Raw genomic sequence first — 19,555 nt, forward strand, 5'->3', positions numbered from 1 at the left:
GATTTACAGCTGTTTTTGTTATTGCCTGGTATTTGATTTATATGATCATATTTGTGTATTATAATGTTAGCTAGGATGCTAATGCTGCTAAAACCTTGCTGAAACCCCCCCAGCTAAAACCAGCCTAAGATGGTTGGCTGGTTTTAGCTGGTCTACCAGCCTGACCAGCTAAGGAAGTGGCCAAAACTCCTGCTGACCAACTATGACCAGGCTGGATGACCAGCTTCCAGCTTGATTGTTGAATGTTGACTTCCATTTTTAATTTTATTCATTAGGTGAAGATGTGAAGAAAGCAGTGGGTGATGAGGTGCGTTTTCGTCCAGACAAAATAAATTCTTCAGTCAGCAGCATTATTTGGAAACACAAACCCAACAGTGGAATTGTTACCAAGGCGATTGAATGGGATGATGATGGTGTTAACACCCCGAATCAGAGATTCAAACACATCACAACTCTTAATAACAAAACTGGAGAAATCACTATAACGGATTTAACTGTCGAACATAGTGGACTTTACACCATTGACATCAACAGTAAAGAGCACGAACAAAGATTCAACTTGGAAGTGCTGGGTAAGTGGATATTTGTCATTACATTTATTCAGTTTAAATACTGCATTAATATGATCGTCATCATCATGAAATTATTTTAGTTGTTTTTACATGATTTCAGATACAGAAATACTACCATGGTAATTTAATATATGTGACCCTGGGCCACAAACCAGTCATACAGTAAGGTAAAACATTATTTGATCCCCTGCTAATTTTGTACGTTTGGCCACTGTCAAAGAATTGATAGGTTTATAATATTAATGATAGGTTTATGTAAACAGTGAGAGACAGAATAACAGCAAAAAATCCAGAAAACACATTTCCAAAAAGTTAAAAATGTATTTGCATTTTAATGAGTAAACTAAGTATTTGACCTCTTCGCAAAATATGACTTAGTACTTAGTGGCAAACCCTTGTTGGCAATCACAGAGTTCAGACGTTTCTTGTAGTAGTCCACCAGGTTTGTCCCACTCCTCATTGCAGATCCTCTTCAAGTCATTAAGGTTTTAAGGCTAATGTTTGGCGACTCAAACCTTCAGTTTCCTCCACAGATTTTCCATGGGATTGTCCTGTCCCCTTAGCAGAAAAAAACCCCAAAGTATAATGTTTCCACTTCCATGTTTGATGGTGGGGATGGTGTTCTTGGGGTCATAGACAACATTCCTCCTCCTCCAAACACAGCGAGTGTAGTTGATGCCAAAGAGCTCGATTTTGGTCTCATCTGACCACAACACTTTCACCCAGTTGTCCTCTGAATCATTCAGATGTTCATTGGCAAACTACAGATGGGTCTGTACATGTGCTTTCTTGAGCAGGGGCACATTGCAGGCACTGCAGGATTTCAGTCCTTCAGGGCGTAGTGTGTTACCAATTGTTTTCTTGGTTACTATGGTCCCAGCTGCCTTGCGATCATTGACAAGATCCTCCTATGTAGTTCTGGGCTGATTCCTCACCGATCTCATGATCACTGAAACTCCACGAGGTGAGATCCTGCATGGAGCCCCAGACCAATGGAGATTGACGGTTGTTTTGTGTTTCTTCCAATATCGAATAATCTCTCCAACTACATGTATTGTCACCTTCTCACCAAGCTGCTTGGCGATGGTCTTGTAGCCCAGTCCAGCCTTGTTTAGGTCTACAATCTTGTGCCTGACTTCCTCTTATGGTGGAGAGTTTGGAATCTGATTGATTGCTTCTGTGGAGTCTTTTATACAGGTAACACGCTGAGATTAGGAGCAATCGCTTTAACCCTTATGCAGTCTTCGGGGGATTTCTGGACCCCGAATGGCGTTCGCTAAAATTTAAAAAAATGTTCCCTTTGTCCAAATGGTATGAGACTTTGTAAATCAGTCAACACTATCTTTATCTACAAATTAAAAATTAAATTGGAATGATAGCTTGATTTTATGTTAGTGTGAAAAAAATACTCACGTTCGTGGTCTTTGGGGTCTAACAAAATGCAATTTTTGTTATAAAATAATAGTTAAAAAAACAAAACAAATGTTATTTTCCTGTTTATTAATGTTTTTACTCCTCAAGTGTACAGTTTTTGGAGGATTTAGGATATTTTTGTAATATATATAAATTAATAAATTAATATTTTTTATAGGTTTTTATACAAAAACAGCTTTTTTTGTAAAATTCCCTTTCATAAAAAACCCACATGTCTAAATTTCATTCATGAGGATAAAATGGATAATTTCACATGATTTAGTGTAAGACTTTTGCCCATCTTTTGGAAAATACAGTTTTAAAAGTAAAAAAAAAATACTTTTACCAGTAGGTGGCTGCAGAGCTCCACTATATGCTTTTTGCTGTTCGACCACCTGAAAGATATCTTTTCACAAGTTTTTTTCAGTTGAGTTCATATCTACATATCATGAAACACACAGGACTACATTTGGAGACCATAAAAACTGCTCTCTTATAATTTGTCAAAAAAAAAGAAAAAAAAAAGATGTTGTTGTTGCATTCTTATGTTCATGTTGTGTACTGCTACTCAATATGTAATAGAACTGGTTTTGTTTCAGTACAAAAAATGCTTAACTTTGACAAAAAGCATTTTTTATTGTTATAATTGTGATTTCATAATATGTAGAAATGTACTCAACTGAAAAAAAACTTGTGAAAAAATATCTTATTGTTGGTCAAATAGCAATTAGTAGTAGTAACACAGTAGTAGTGCTCTGCAGCCATCTAGTGGTAAAAGTTATATTTTTTTACTTTTAAAACTGCATTTTCCAAAAAATGGGCAAAAATCTTACACTAAACCATATCAAATTATCCATGCTATCCCCATGAATGAAAGTTTAAAATGTGGGTATTTTGTAAAGTGAATTTTACATAAAAAGCTGTTTTTGCATATAAAACTATTAAAAATAAATATTTATTTAATAATTTATATATATTTAACAAATAGCATAAATCCTACGAAAACTGCACAATCGTGGAGCAAAAACATTAAAAAACAGGAATAAAATTATTATATATTTTTTAAACTATTATTTTGTTACAAAATTTAAGTTTTGTTGCCTGGGGTCTCTAGAGACCCCAAAGACCATGAGTGTGATTCCAAAACGAAGACCGCATAAGGGTTAAGAGAGTGCTCCAAATCTCAGATTGTTACCTGTATAAAAGATACCTGGAAGCCAGAAATCTTGCTGATTGATAGGGGATCAAATACTTATTTCACTTATTTAATGCAAATTAATTTATAACTTTTTTAAAATGTGTTTTTCTGGATTTTTTGTTGTTATTCCAACTCTCACTGTTTAAATAAACACACCATTAAAATGCTAAATTCAAAACTTCTTTGTCAGTGGGCAAACGTACAAAATCAGCAATGGTTCAAATCAATTTTTCCTTCACTGTAAGTAGCATTGTATGGGTAAAAACTTGCTATTTTTTTTTCTTTTTATGCCAAAAATCGTAAAAACCTGTTCCTTGAATATATTTTGTAAATTTCCAACCATAAATATATCCAAACTTATTTTTCGATTAGTGCATTCTTAAAAATAAAGGTTTTCACGATGCCATAGAAGAACCTTTTTTGTCTAAATGGTTCCATAAAGAACCTTAAACATCACAGAAGGTTATTTGTGGTTAAAGAAGGTTATAAAATATTATAAAAAGGTAAGAAAGATGGTTCTTTAAATAACCTTTGACTAATTGGTTCTTTGTGGAACCAAAAATGGTTCTTCTATGGCATCGCTGTGAAGAACCTTTCAAAGCACCTTTATTTTTAAGAGTGTAGTATGCATTGCTAAGAACTTCATTTGGACAACTTTAAAGGCGATTTTCTCAATGTTATTCCGATTCCTTTCAAATCTCAGCCAAATATTGTCCAATCCTAACAAAAATATTGTTTAAATTAGTGATGGTTTGTATTAAAGTAAAACAACATTATTATCTGATACAATTATAGCACCATTTTCACAACATTTTTTCCAAGGCTGTAGTTGTGTTTCATTTGTTTTTTGTTTTTTCTCTGTGAGTTTGATTTTCATTGTATCTTTGACAGAGCGGGTCCCTAAACCTGTGATAGAAACAGAGCTGAGCAGTAACCCCGACGTTGTATATATTATATGCAAGTACAGTGAAACGATCATCTGGAGGAATTCCACTGGAGATAAACTGAACGGCTCAAAGGAGTTTCCAAAAGGAGAGCTCATCGCAGTTAAAAACAGAAATCCAGAAAACTACTTCACATGCACGCTCCAGAACGCAGTCAGTGAGGAGACCAGTGATCCGGTCTATGAGAAAGATCTCTTTGACAGTAAGTCAGCGAAGAAACTCTACACAACATAATTCTGCATGTAGCTAGATAAATCTATACGTTTTTCTCTAAATTGACATAGTTCAGTAATGTTACCCTAATTGTGATCATTTAAATGCAGGGCTTGATTTGCTTTATAACTGTTACATTTTTTTCTTCATTAGATTCAAAGACAAGTCTTGTCATTGCAATTGCCTTTTCTTTGGTTGCCGTGGTTATCATCCTCATTATCCTTTCCCTTTATTTTTGTGGTAAGACCGCTGTTGTGTTTACTCTTTAAAGCAATTCTAACCATTTACAAATAACATAAACTCATGTATTAATAAAAGAAATAGGGTTAATTATGATTTCATGTTGACTGTTAATGACTGTGTCATTGTTTTTCTTGTTTAATAAGGTTATTGTGCTGCTTGCTGTGGACGATCAGGGAAATTCAAGAGTAAGTTTAATTTCTTTGTGGAAAATCAAGACGGTATGTTTTATAATGTACATATAAATATTTATATTTGTATGACAGATACAACATCAGCCACACAATTGCTCATCATTGATCGTCTAAAGCACAGCTGTGTCTTCATAACTGTCTGAACATAAACTTTCATACGATTCATAAGCTGATTTATGTGTGTTTAGGGACGTATGAACACAGGTTGTCATTTGTAATGAACTGCTGTTTCGATCTCTTTTGGCAGGTTCTGGAGTTTGAAGATTCCTCAGCCTGAACGCTCTCTTATCTGAAAGATTTCAAACACAAGATGGTCAAAACGTTGGCATATTTCAGATATGCCATATTCAAATATACCCCACCAGAAGGATACTTCATTATTTTAAAAAATACATTCATTTTTTTTTTATTGGTACAAATTTATTTTGCAAATATTTTCACCCTAAAATAGTAAAAGATAAACAGATTTGAAATGCATTTATTTTATACTAAGTATAGTTCAAGTCTATTAACATATTTGCTGACATTTAATTTTAGACTGACTGATATCAAAATTGTAATTGCACTTTGTGGAGAACAACTTTTGTACAATGCACATATCTTAATATCAAGCCTAAAAAGTGTTTTAATGTCACTTGTGATGAAGATTGTATTATCTTTAAATAATATCAGTCTAATAAGCTCTACCTCCGCACAATAAAAGTGCATCAAGTAAAAAGCATATTCCAGTTTATATAGGCTACCTGTTTAGTATAATAACCGTACAATTTCAGGGTATTTTTATTTACATAAGTACATCATATGTAAATGCATTTGTAGTATACTTAGCATGAAATAAATGAGTATTAATATTTAAAGATTTTTGTATATTTATTTTTCACTATAGGGTACATATTGTTATTGTTAATGCTTATTATTTTTCAATTTACTTAAAAAAAATTAAATTGATCCCTTTTCTCTCTTTGCTGTTCTGATTGCTTCTTTTACCCTCAAATTCAAATTTTATTTGTCACATACATAGTCATACAGTGTGATATGAAGTGAAAGGCTTATACGACTGCTAATGACCTAAAAATGTAAAAAGAAAAGAAACGTTCCTGTATAAAGAAATAAGAGAATTTTACAAATTAGAAATAGAGAAATATGGAGTGAACTTTAGCTGTAAAAAGACTTTTAAATTTACATTATCTACAAATAATAAAATTAAAATAATAATAAAATAGTAGAATAAAATAGGAATATAATTAATATGCAAAATATGGAAGAATTTAGGTGGAATTTAGATTTTCTTGATAAAAGTGGTGACTTTTAGGTAATTACAACAAATAGGTCATTTTTGAGAAGTGATTACAAAATGTATTTATATGACTATATATTTTTATACTACTACTATTATTTAGCATTTGATAAATACATTTGCTAAATAAATACATGTAAGTTTGTATTCAAATGTAAATTTGACATTTACTGTAAATATGCTGATGTCTGGAGGATTGTGGTTTGACCTTTTAAAGATTACCAAGAACAGCCACAGCTTCACAGTTTGATAATTTTCCCTTTTTCTGAAAATACAAATGCTCAAAAGTTATAATTTCCAAGGTGGTAAAGACAACTCTTACCATTTCGGTGCTTCTTGCGTTGGTTAGAGAGCATGAGAACACATGTCAGCAGTAGCAGAAATAGCAGAAGGGCTCCCGAACTTGCTAAAATGCTCACCATCATCCAGAAATCAAAGCCAAATTTACGAGGACCTGAGCTTTCGTGTACACCTGTACCACCTGTGAGACGATCATTCATCTATTTTAAGCTGTTCAAAATTCTGAAAACTAAAACAAACTCAATACATTGAAGAATGAGAAGCATGTGAAATAAGAATTACTTACATGATACTGTAATGCTGTCACTTTGTTCACTGCTAACAGGATTGCTTACACTGCATGAGTACACTTTATTCTGCTGTACTTGAGCAGATGTTAAGAGCAGTTCAGGTTTTTTTTCATTCTGGATAATTTTGGCTTCTTTATACCAAGATATGATCAGATTTGTATGGTCTCCAATGTCACAGGTGAGTGCAGCATCCCCATCAGTTTTGCAGCTGATCTTCACAGTAGGTTTAGGAGCCTTTGCTGTGACAGAAACATGCTGGTTATTTCCTTCTACTGGACATACTGGAGAAATGTACAGTCTTTGTTATTATTATTACTTGAATTGTTTTAGAAGGGTACAAGTATTTATCATCTTACCATAAACATTAATTTCCTCTTCTCCATTAGCAATTTCTCTACCTTCATCATTATAAGCATAGTATTTATATTTGCCGCTGTCCTTCAGACGAACACTTTCAAATGTTAATGATCCATCATCTTCCATTTTTACACCTCGAGTGTTTGTCTTGATCTTCCCCCTTTTCCTGATAATTAAGGCACTGCTAGAGAGATGGATCCATTTTATCTCTTCAGGTCTTTCATATCTTTTTGTTTTCAGCTTGATGGTGCAGGACGTTCCCTCTAGTAGCTCTTTTCCACATGTCCGTGTTGAAACTGCAATAAAATGATATTAGCACATAAAAATTATACAGTTTATTTAACTCACACTGACTACAACAACAGGGCCTGTTATCAAAACATATGGGGCATGTTGTTACATATGGGGACCTGCATCATGGAACAGGTAAAATGGTGTAACAATGAGTCCACTGAATGCGAGATGTAGTGATGAACCCAAGTGCGGTTTTATTTACAAGTGTGAAAAACAAACAATAACATAATCCAAAACAGACTTGACTTGACATAGACTTGACATAGACTTGACATGAACAGATACTCACCAACCAGCAGGATTACAACTTTATACTAGACAATACAGGTCACATGACAAAAACCAACTAATGAAAAACAATGAACCAAGACCCTAGCAACCAATCAGAACATGATACATGGAACAGAGGACCCAATGGCAGGAATACAACAGGGAAAGGGAAGCAGACACAACAGCATGAATCAAATACAAAATAAAAGATATGAAAACATGAACATGAAACAAAACTCCAAAACAAAACCCAAACCACATGTTACAAATGGTAACAAAATCATGATAACATTTAATCGTTCAAAAATTTACAGCATTTTTTTCCTGATCCAACATTGTAAAAAAAAAAAAGGTTCTGAAAATATAATGTTTAAGTTCAAGTCTGTGTTATCCATCATATTATGATACTGAAATTTCAGAAAAATTATTCCAATTTTAGATATTTGAAGTCAACCAATCAGAGCCTGATTCAATGAGCAAATGTTAAATAAGACGTTTTATTCAAAGCCTTAGTAACTGACATATAGACTTCTATGTGAGACTAAAAAAAAAGTTTCAAAAGGTTTTTGTGTCAATGCCCTAGAAAACACCCCCCAAAAATTTCTGGTTCACCAAAGAACCTTTCAGTTTAAAAAAAAAAAAAAAAAAAATCACTCAGAACCATTTTGCTAAAGAACAAGCATGAAGAACATTTTTATAAATAATCTTTTCTTGCTATGTATTTGTGGAATGTATAATTTGACTGCATGTCAAAAGTCAAGTTGGGTAAAATTGTATCAGAACAAAACACAGAGCCTATAAAAAGCATAAAAGGAAACATGCATTATTGAAACATGCAAAAATCAATAAATAAAAATCTAAAACTCTAACCCTATAAAAGCCAGAAAAAGAAAACAAATAAGATTTAGGAACATATTTAAAACTGGCTTGTGCAGGAGAAAATTTCACATTTACAGGCAAACTATTTAAAAGTTTAGGAGCTGTAGCTGAAAAGGTTGGTTTTACCTTGTTTTTAAAGTCAGTTTTAAACTTTACAGGAAGCCTAAGAAATGCTAAAATTAAAGAAAGTGACCCCTTTTTGTTGTTTCAGTAAGACGCCTTGCAGTATTTTGGGACAATTTGCAGACAAAAGATCATCGTTTGAGCCAGGCCACAAAAACATGATGTTATGAAAGTATGGATTACAGTCAATAAAAAACTTTATGGGGCAGAAACTGTTTCGGTTTCGCAATTGATCTCAGATGGAAAAATCTGCCCTTTAACACTGTGCTAATTTGTTTCTCAAAGTTGAGTAATGAATCAAACGTAACCCCAAGATTTCTTACATAAGGTTGAACACTGGCACAGAAACCCTATCAGATGAAGACCTAGAATGGCCTAAAATCAGTTGATTTGCAAAAAAAAAAAAAAAAATTAGCCATCCAACATTTTATCTTCTCCAAACAGTCAATATTTTAGACTTTCTATAAGTGTCTTCTAATAAATGTACATGTGCACAAATTCTCATTGCAGCAGTTTGCATATAAACATCACTAGATTTGCATTTTAAAATTACTGTTAAAGCGCAATTGTTACCATAAAAGGTATTTAACTGATGTTTCCCCACAAAAGTGAATTTAGATGTTCCTATGAAGTAGCCCAATGTTTCCACGTTAAGTTTTTAAATCAAATTATAACTTTTAATCTCAACAACAAAACATATATTGCACCTACATTAAAGTCCCTAAAATGATTAAACTTTAAATTATAAAAACAACAGAAAATGAAACATAACCTACCAGAGAATGCAGTGATGCCACAAAGGAATAAAAATACGACACGGTACTGACAGCTCATTGCTCTTCTGAAAACAGCAAACGTTCCAAAACCTTTTTACATTCAGCTCCAGGAGATAAAAACTATTTCCGTTCACAGAAACAGAAAAGAGAAGAGAAAGTTTGTGATCAGGGATTTGGTGGTTATGCAAGACTGCAACTAATGACAGTTATGCAGACCAATCAGATCAATGCTGCGAACTCTTGCAAACGCTGCATTCAGTGAGATCCACACTGTTCTCACACCACACAGTGAAAAAAGCAGGACTAATATTCCGTCGTGTGTCAAACCCAAACACAGTAGCCTAAATTCTGATGCAAATTACAAAATACAGTATGTAGGTCAGTGTGTTTATTTCATTAAAAAAAAAAAATGTCTAGGTTGTAAAAAAAAAAATAAAAAAAAATAAAAAAAAAATATATATATATAAGCAGATAAAAGGGGCATTTTGCATCAGAATATTAAAATATCTAAACAAAATCATAACTTACCAGTCAGTGCAGCAAAGCCACAGAGGGATAAAAATACAAGGCTGGATTTGCAGCTCATTGCTCTGCTGAAGACAGCAAATGTTCCAGAACCTTTTCACAATCAGCTTGAGGAGACGAGACAGAAAAGAGAACAGAAAGTTTGTGATCAGGGATTTGAAGGTTATGCTGAATCATCAGCTAAAGTTGTTAGTTCCCTTTAGATTGGTCTCTTCCGTTGCGGTGTAGGCTTACACTCTTAAAAATAAAGAAGCTTCACGATGCCAAAGAAGAACCTTTTTTTTTGTCTAAATGGTTCCATAAGAACCTTAAACATCTGAAGAATCTTTCTGTGTAGGTCGTGGTTGGTGGTCTTCCAGAACACAGACGCACACAAGGGTCAGAAATCAAGCATTTGCCATATACGTACACAAGACAGCAGTAGCAACCAGTCGCATCCAATACCGAATGTTTGTGGTTTCTGTTTTTGAACTTCCTATATATTCTCTGTTCTTACACCCCATTGGTCTTAGGTGTGTAAAAGACACTCAATGTAAAACAAAATAAAAGGGCATTAACGTATCTTCTGTACAACAAAAATGCCTCTACGGTAGGGTGACCATAGGACGTATGGTACCCTTTTACCCAGACATGTCCTCCTTTTTGGCTATAAAATTATGTCCGGAGGGATTTTGTAAAATATCATAAAATGTCCGGGTTTTTTTACCTCATTTCACTGACCGTCATTAATTCAACACTTTAAATACAGCCACTGCCCACCGGCATTATTCTGAGGTACCTGTCTGATGACGTGAAAGACCCAATTGTCAAAAAACAAACAAACAAGGAGCAGCCGCTGATATTTATACCGATTTGTATGATGATTTGATACAATAAAGAAAAAACAAAACAAAACGATGAGCTGCCCTGCACGAGCTGTGTGTCACTAACATGCCGAAACGCAGGCTATCTCTTTCTTCTTATTTACGCATTTTATCTATTATTTATTTATGTTTGTATTAGGCCTGTATAAAGAAAACACTAAGAGGGATGACAGGGCAATAAGGTTGTGATATAAGATTCAGTTCAAACAGAAAGAGAATTTAAATAAATGTGTGATTTCTAAAAGCGCTAAAATTCTCAGAATATGGTCACCCTACTCTACGATGCTTGACGTTGGTTGCCATCTGCGTTGTGTTCATCACCAGAAGCTGTTTCAGGTAGGCCCTACATTTTTACTTTCAAGGTTTTAATAAAGATCAAAAGAATGTTTTTCCCATTATTAAAAAGGTAAGAAAGAGATGGTTCTTTAAAGAACCTTTGCCTGAATGGTTCTTTGTGGAGCCAAAAATGGTTCTTCAATGGCATTGCTGTGAAGAACCTTTTAAAGCACCTTTATTTTTAAGAGTGTATGGGGAAACTCCTGTTTATTCTGATACTGAAGTTTACGTGAACAAATGATTTCATGAAGCCAAAAGGGATGGGGCTGACTGCTATAAAAGTTCAAGTTGCCAAAAGGCTCCATTCTCCCAGCAGCATGAGAAGCTCGCGATGTCTCCAGCCCAAGTGAAATAAGCATAAAATATTCACAAACAGCAATGCATTTTAACAAAATGTTCTGCTTTGTTTTACTTTTGACCAAGATTTTGGTGAAGACCAGAGGATGCTTTTTTTTCTGTTAAATATAGATTCCAAGGCAATCTGGTTGTTGTTGTTTTTTCCCCCTTCAGGTAATGCATGAACTACTTAAAGAGTATAATGTAACGTAAATCATTTTTTAACATGCTTAACATGCTTTTGAAAAAAAAAAAAAACTCTTTTTGAAAAATTATTTATGATATGTTTAAAATGCATTGTGTCCTACATCAGTATTAGACTGTATAACATGCACACACACATTGTGTTGTGGATAATTCAGCAAATGACTTCTGTTTGCTTAGCACATTTACCCTCAGTTTCACAGACAAGGCTTAAACCTAGTCCCAGACTTAAATGTAAGTCTGAGCTGTTTCAACTAAAAGAAACTTGCACTGTCTGATCTTAAAATATATCGGTGTCTTTGTTTTGTCACGTTTATAAAAATGAATTAAATGTCCTAATTGAACTATGGCCTAATCCTGGCTTAGTTTATTGTCCTCCTGCAATACTGACACACTATTTTCCTGTCTCACACTGTAAAGCTGTTTTAACAGAATCTGAACTGTAAAAAGCTACAGTATATAAAAAATCATTATGTCATTATGTATAGTGAAAAAACTTTACTTTTACTTCGCTACATTTGATGGCGTTCCTCCGTTACTGTCCTCAGAAACGTGTTTTCATTTCATGTCTGATAAAACTGCGTTAATGCTGGTTTGTGTACAGCTGTTCCTCTGGAATCCGTAATATTTCAGCACTCCTAAAGCACCCCCTCGTGACAGAGAATGAATTTTTCATTTCCAATACATTTTTTTTCAGCTGTTTATGGTCAAATGATTGCAATTATCGACCCATGTTTTTATGGAGCAAACACAGAGTTGTAAATGTAAAAAGTTAAGGTGCCTTCTAAAAATCTAAACAAGTACAGTAATATTTATGTTTTAAATAAATATGATACATTATATACTCAATTTATCCCTTTTAATGTTATAAAGGATGAAATGCCACAGTGTAACATATTTTGTTTTTGTGTGAAACTGTATCTGAATTTTAAATCATGCCATTTTTTGGCTTAATATTCTACTTTACATTGTCCAATCCCATTACTGTTTATTTTACTTTTGCAGATCTTAAAAAGGGTTATGAATTGCTTTAAATTAATATTTAAAAATTCTGCAGATACACTAAATGAAATAAATATAATGAAATAAAATTACTTCCTTGATATTTGTTTATATTTGTGTATTAAAAACATTTTTTGATTAGACTCCTATCTGATATAAAAAAAGGTCTTTAAAAAAAATAAATAAAAAAAAATAAAATTTCGGGCTACCAAAATCTGAAGAGTACCTGCCTTAAGGGCTACCAGAAATTTTGCGAGCCCCGTATATATAAATACTTAGAGATGTGTGGAAGCAAAAAGTTTGAAATTTAGGGTTTTCACTTCATATCAATCAGATCAGAAGTAACTAGTAACTAGCTACTTGAATACTTTTTCGATCGGATACTTTTTTACTGTTACGCAAGTAACTATTGAGTAACTATTTACTCATACTTGAGTAAATATTTCCATAAGTACTTGTGCTGTTACTTGAGTACAGATTTTGGGTACTCTACCCACCTCTAATTATATTCAAATTACAAATAACTAATAAAGGATAGATACTTGCTTTATTGAACATTAAAGTTTCCTCTCATATTTTATTCATTACGTAAAGATGAGACGAAAGCAGTGGGTGATACAGTGTCTTTTTGGTCCAACCAACATAAATCCTCCTGTCACCAGCATTATATGGAAACACAAAAACAGCAGTGGAATTTTTGTCAAGGCGATTGAATGGGATGATGATGGTTTTAACCTCCCAAATCAGAGATTCAAAGGCATCACAACTCTGTAAATCACGATAACTAATTTAACTTTTAAACATAGTGGAGTTTATACCATTGACATCAACAGTAAAGAGCAGGAACAAAGATTCAACTTGGAAGTTATGGGTAAGTGGATATTGATTATGATATTTATTCGTATTAATACTGAAAAAGCATCACATTTTTATTATGATCTTTTTAATACAGCTAGTAATTCTGTCAACTTTGACCAATATTGATTTGTGGAGCATACTGTGGAGCACCATGTAAATACCAAGAGATGTGAAAATCATACTCTATCATAGTATATGTTGACCTGAATAATTATTTTACTGTATAGTGGCAGTATTATGATACAATGATGGTATCAGATTTTGATATTTTGGTACTTCGATAAATACCATGGTGCACCAAGTGAGTATTTCCAAAAATATGTTTTCTGTGTACATTTTGATAGGTTTTTTTTGTTTTGTTTTTTTGGTTCATTGCTAAACAACTTTAAAATTAATTTTCCACATGTGGGTGGTCATAGACGCCCTTTCTGCCAGTTAATCACCTGGAACCTGTGACGTCATTTTGTTTTTTCTCAGTTCTGTTTAACAAAATAACAGTCGTCCTCTGCTGCTGTATCAGTACAGATTCTTAAACTGTACAGAGCAGGTCCTAGATTGGGCTTTCCTCTGTGCAAACTAATGCGTTTCACAGAAATATTTGTTTTTAGAATTATTAATCTGTCTTATTTAGCTTTGCGGACTTAAATCTTTTTTATTTTTATTTATTTAATTTTTCTTTTAGACACTAACAATAGATTTTTTAAGGGGGTCATAAGATGTTGCTAAAAAGAGCATTATTTTGTGTATTTGGTGAAATGCAATGTGTTTATGTGGTTTGAGGTTCAAAACATATTATTTTCCACATACATTGTTGTTCCTCTCTGCCCCGCCTTTCTGAAACACCTGGATTGATGAAAAGCGAGGTGTTCTCTGATTGGCCAGCTATCCGGTGCGTTGTGATTGGCCGAATACCTCAAGCGCTTGAAGGAAATGTTACGACCCTTTTGTTGTGATGCCATTTCTGGCCGCAATGAGACAGAAACAATTATAAACGAGGCATTTGTTGCATCCAGTGGGGACATAACTACAACTGATTCTAATGACTCTGATTATGAATGATTTTTTATGCGTTGTGTTGCGCCTCGCAAACACAAAGGCATGGCCGCATTTTCGAAACAACAAGCACTACTCTACACTGCTCAAAACTCGTGTTTGAATAGTCAGTACACTGTAAAAAGTTGTCACCAGTTTCAACTTAAACAAAAAAACTTAAAGCTTAGCAGCTGCTTTAAAATTTTAGGTTAAATCAACTTAAAGGTGCCATAGAACGGAAAACTGTGTTTACCTTGGTATAGTAAAAGAATAGACCACTGAAAAATAGGTAAATTCCAACATAACACAGACTATCACGCAACAGTCCCGGGATCGTTAATAGTTACGCCTCCAACATTTGCATCGCCCAATCATCGCTAACAGCACATCAGTAAAACAAGGCAAGTCACTGAAGGGACACGGTTAGCTTAATGCTAGCGCTAGCCTGTTACATTGCAATACATAGGATTTCACTTAGCACGTAAACAGAGAGATGACTGCTCTGATGATGGCGAATGATTTACAGATCTTCAGAATCACTGTCAAGCTGCTGAACTTGTGTGGTAAGAATCACTCCCTCTGCATTATAAAGTTACACAGAGCACATGCATCACAGTAATCAGACTAAAATGTCAGCGATTCAAAATGGCAGATTCAACAAACCGCATATTAAAAGCGTCTAGAGCTCCTAATTATATATTTTTATCCATGTGTGATCTATAGAGATGAGCAGCTCTATGAAACAACCAATCAGAGCAGAGCTCATTAATATTCATGAAGCTTCCAAATAAGGCAATAACAGAGCATTTCATTCTAGGGACAAATGCTAGGGTGTGTAGGTCAGTGTGTTTATTTCATTCACTTTAAAAATTATTTTTAGGTTGTAAATAAAACAATAAAATAATATTTATTGGTGTATTTTTTAAAAAAAGTTTTAGTCTTGCCATATCAAAATGTCATGTTTAATTGATTCTGTTACTGTCCACTGATTTCCATACAAACAGAACAGAGCGGCCCCTGGTGAACTATATCTGGGGCATTCTACAGAAATGTCCACTTTTGTTATGGAAAAATGTCTTTTCACATGTACTTTTTTTTGTCACTGGTGTTACCTTCTTTTGCAATATTAAAGGTTTTTAAGAAATATTATTTTTAAAAAAATTCTAAAGTTACAGAATAAATAATGAAAATGCAAGAAATAAGCATTTTTCACAAAATGTTTTGCTTTGTTTTACTTTTGACCAAGATTTGGCTGAAGAGTAAAAATGCATTTTCTCTGTAAAATTTTTCTGTTAAAAAGTTGTCTTAATTTTACGTTGAAGAAAAAGGTGGATACACTGAATATAATGTCAATTATTTTGTATAAAATTGTCTGTCAAACATAAATTGGGTTCAAACTTTTATTTAAGGGGTCATCGGATGCCCATTTTCCACAAGTTCATGTGGTTCTTTAGGGTCTTAATGAAAAGTCTATAATATACTTTGGTTAAAAATTCTCAATAGTAGTGTAAAAACTTTTTACACTACTATAAATCCACTTTTACCTTGTCAAAATCAGCTCAACTCATTTTATTGCATGGTCCCTTTAAATGCAAATGAGCTCTGCTCGCCCTGCCCCTTTCTGATGTGGGATTATGAGCCGTAATGTTTACTTTAGCAACATTTAGCCACATTTAGCCACATTTAGCCGCGTTTAGCGGCGAAACTTGCCAACAAGCACATTATCACAGTAAGAAAGGCCGTTGGCAAAGATGCATGAAAAACCCTTATACTTACTTCTGCTGTGGGTGAAGCTGCATCACGAATGATTTGCACAAACATAGATGCATATGTAGATCAAGATCGACACTGTCCTTTTTAAAAACGAAAGTAACGTTAATCCTCTGCTTCTTCAGCACTCAGATGTCGGGAGTAAATGAGGACTGCTATGTTCATTATTGCATCCAGCAACAGAACACCTCAATCGCTCAATCAGAGACATTCTTGTCTTCCTCTGCACCTGAGTCACACAATGGCGATCAGAGTCGGACTGTTTCAGCTTGTTGAGGGCGGGTCTAAGGTAAGGCGCTCATGTCAATCAACTATTGTAGGAGTGGCCTCTGTCTGTGTATCGTGACCAGAAGGGGATATTACTTTTAAAGATTACAAAATACCACTGGGTGGATTTTTATCATTGTAGGGTGGTTGTGTACACAAACTCCCAACACACATTGATGTTCAAACAACATCCGATGACCCCTTTAAAGCAAACTTTTGAATCCAGAAGAAGCTTTATAGAGTCTTCAGGGAAGTATGAACATAGTTAATCAAACCATTTGCTTCATACATTCAGTTTAATTTTCCTTTAGTTTTTTTTACTTTCATTCAGACACAACAAAGCACTCCTCGCGAGTGAGATCATCTTTTGTGGTCATTTTTCATGTAGTGCATAACGTAGGTCATGGTTGGTGGTCTTCCTGAAGACAGACGCACATATGGGGCAGGAATCAAGCATTTGCCATATATGTACACAAGACAGCAGTAGCAACCAATTGAATCCAGTACCACATGTTTGTGGTTTCTGTTTTTGAACTTCCTATATATATCCTCTGTTCTTACACCTCATTGGTCTTAGGTGTGTAAAAGACACAAAACAACAGAGCAAAACAAAGTGCATTAACGTATCTTCTGTACAACAAAAATGCCTCTACGATGCTTGACGTTGGTTGCCATCTGCGTTGTGTTCATCACCACAGAAGCTGTTTCAGGTAGGCCCTACATTTTTACTATCAAGGTTTTAATAAAGATCAAAAGAATGAAAAGAATGGTTTGACTGAATGGTTCTTCGTGGAGCCAAAAATTGTTTTTCAATGGCATCGCTGTGAAGAACCTTTTAAAGCACCTTTATTTTTAAGAGTGTATGGGGAAACTCCTGTTTAGTCTGATACTGAAGTTCACATGAACAAATGATTTCATGAAGCCAAAAGGGATGGGGCTGACTGCTATAAAAGTTGCCAAAAAGCTCCATTCTCCCAGCAGCATGAGAAGCTTGCGATGCCTCTAGCCCAAGTCAAATAAGCATAAAATATGCCCAAATAGCAATGCATTTTAACAAAATGTTCTTTGTTTTACTTTTGACCACGATTTGGGTGAAGACCAGAGGATGATTTTATTTCTGATAAATTTAGATACCAAGGCAATGGGTTTGTTGTCATTTTTTCCTCCTTCAGGTAATGCATGAACTACTTAAAGAGTATAATCATTTTTAACATGCTTAACATGCTTTTGAAAAAAACTCTTTTTTCTGCCTTGTGTCCTACATCAGAATTAGACTGTATAACATGCACACACACATTGTGTTGTGGATAATTCAGCAAATTAATTCTGTTTGCTTAGCACATTTACCCTCAGTTTTACAGACGAGGCTTAAACCTAGTCCCAGACTTAAATGTAAGTCTGAGCTGTTTCAACTAAAAGAAACATGCACTGACTGATCTTAAAATATATCAGTGTCTTTGTTTTGTCACGTTTATAAAAATGACTTAAATGTCCTAATTGAACTATGGCCTAATCCTGGCTTAGTCTAAGCCCTGTCTGTGAAACCAGGCCTTATTTTAACAGCAGTAAATAGGGGAAATGAACTGTGTATGTGTCTCCTCTACTGACTTAGATTTAAACACAACAGAGCGCCCCCTGGTGAGAAAGATCTGCCCTGTCATAATTTTTTGTGGTCATTTTTCTATCAAAGTGGTAAAAAAATAAAAAAATAAAATAATAATAATAATTTAAATCAGTGCACAATACTTAAAAAAAAAAAAAAAAGAAGAAGAAGAAGAAGGTTTTGGGATTACTATTGTCCTCCTGCACACTATTGCCCTCCTGCAGACTTTTTTCCTGTTTAACACTGTAAAGCTGCTTTAACAGAATCTATACTGTAAAAAGCTCTATAAAAATCATTATGTCTATCTTTATTTGTGTTCAGTTTGTCTTAAGCCGTTAATCTCCTGAAAAGTTTTCAGTCGAAGAGCCATTAAGTGAATGCTTCAAAAAATATATTTTTTAAATGTCATAGACTAGGCTAAACTGCATCTAATCAAAAAATATAAATCATGTGAAACAATAATTATTATTATTATTACTATTATTATTATTTTTATTTATTTATTTACAATTTAAATCATTTACTGTGCATCCCTAAAGTCACCTTCCAACCTGTCAGTATGTGTTTTTTCATTTTTCGCCGTTAAACTCCTGGAAATTTTTCAGTCGAAGGATCATTAAGTGAATGCATGAGTGCTAATTCAGAGAAAATTATTATTTTATATCAATAAACTATTAATTTCAGAGTGTATTTGCCACCAAAGCACACACTCTCTTGCATTCTGTGATGGTTTCAAAACAGCCCAAGCCATCTCTTATCGCACACTGGACGAGACAAACGTGGCTTGAAACAATTCTACTATCTTTAAATGCCTTATCAATGCATCATATATTCTATTATGATTTCCTCCATTATTTAGCAGAGTTTTAAGTGAAAAATGACCAATATCCATTTCTCTTAATTCTTTCATCAGGCATGTCCTTTCATTGTCATTCACAGCACAATACAGTACATGCTTTATAGTTTCAGCTGCCCCACACTTACTGCAAATCCCGGACTCATGTTTATTCATTCTATATAAAGAGTGATTTAGAGCTGTGTGCCCCAATCTGAGTCTAGTTTTTACTTTATCCTCTATCCTGTTTCCAAAATTCCCTCTTTCAGTTCCAACTTGATTTTAAATATAGAAAAAAAGTCTTCCTCTTTTCTCCTTATTCCAAAAATCTTGCCATTTCCTTTTAATAATTGTTTTAATTTTGGCCTTAAACTCTTTTATGCTTAGTGCTATATTCATCTCTATATTTGGTAGTTTCAGGGCACTGCTTTGTCAACTGATTAGCTTTTTCTTTTCCGTCCACTCCCACATGTGCTGAAACCCAAATAAAAGACAAATATATTTCTAATTTATCAACCCTATAGATGCTTCAAAGAGTTTGTCTCGTAGTGGAAGCGTTTTGTG

At 34.1% G+C, this 19,555-nt stretch overlaps 1 protein-coding gene across 3 annotated transcripts in view; it reads right to left on the reverse strand.

Annotated features, from left to right (window-relative positions):
• The window catches only part of cd2 (CD2 molecule), a 124,780-nt gene that overhangs the window by 19,293 nt on the left and 85,932 nt on the right, over positions 1-19,555 (reverse strand). For 2 of the 3 annotated variants that reach the window (XM_073842172.1, XM_073842170.1), the window contains exons 4-5: positions 7,018-7,314; positions 6,658-6,900 (exon numbers count right to left, since the gene is read on the reverse strand). The exons of the other annotated variant lie outside the window; for it this stretch is intronic. In XM_073842172.1, coding sequence (XP_073698273.1) covers positions 6,658-6,900; positions 7,018-7,314 — 540 coding nt within the window. The remainder of the gene's footprint in view (positions 1-6,657; positions 6,901-7,017; positions 7,315-19,555) is intronic. 3 annotated transcript variants of the gene reach the window in all.

Source organism: Garra rufa, chromosome 6 (assembly GCF_049309525.1).
Source record: "Garra rufa chromosome 6, GarRuf1.0, whole genome shotgun sequence".
NCBI classification, from domain to species: Eukaryota; Metazoa; Chordata; class Actinopteri; order Cypriniformes; family Cyprinidae; genus Garra; species Garra rufa.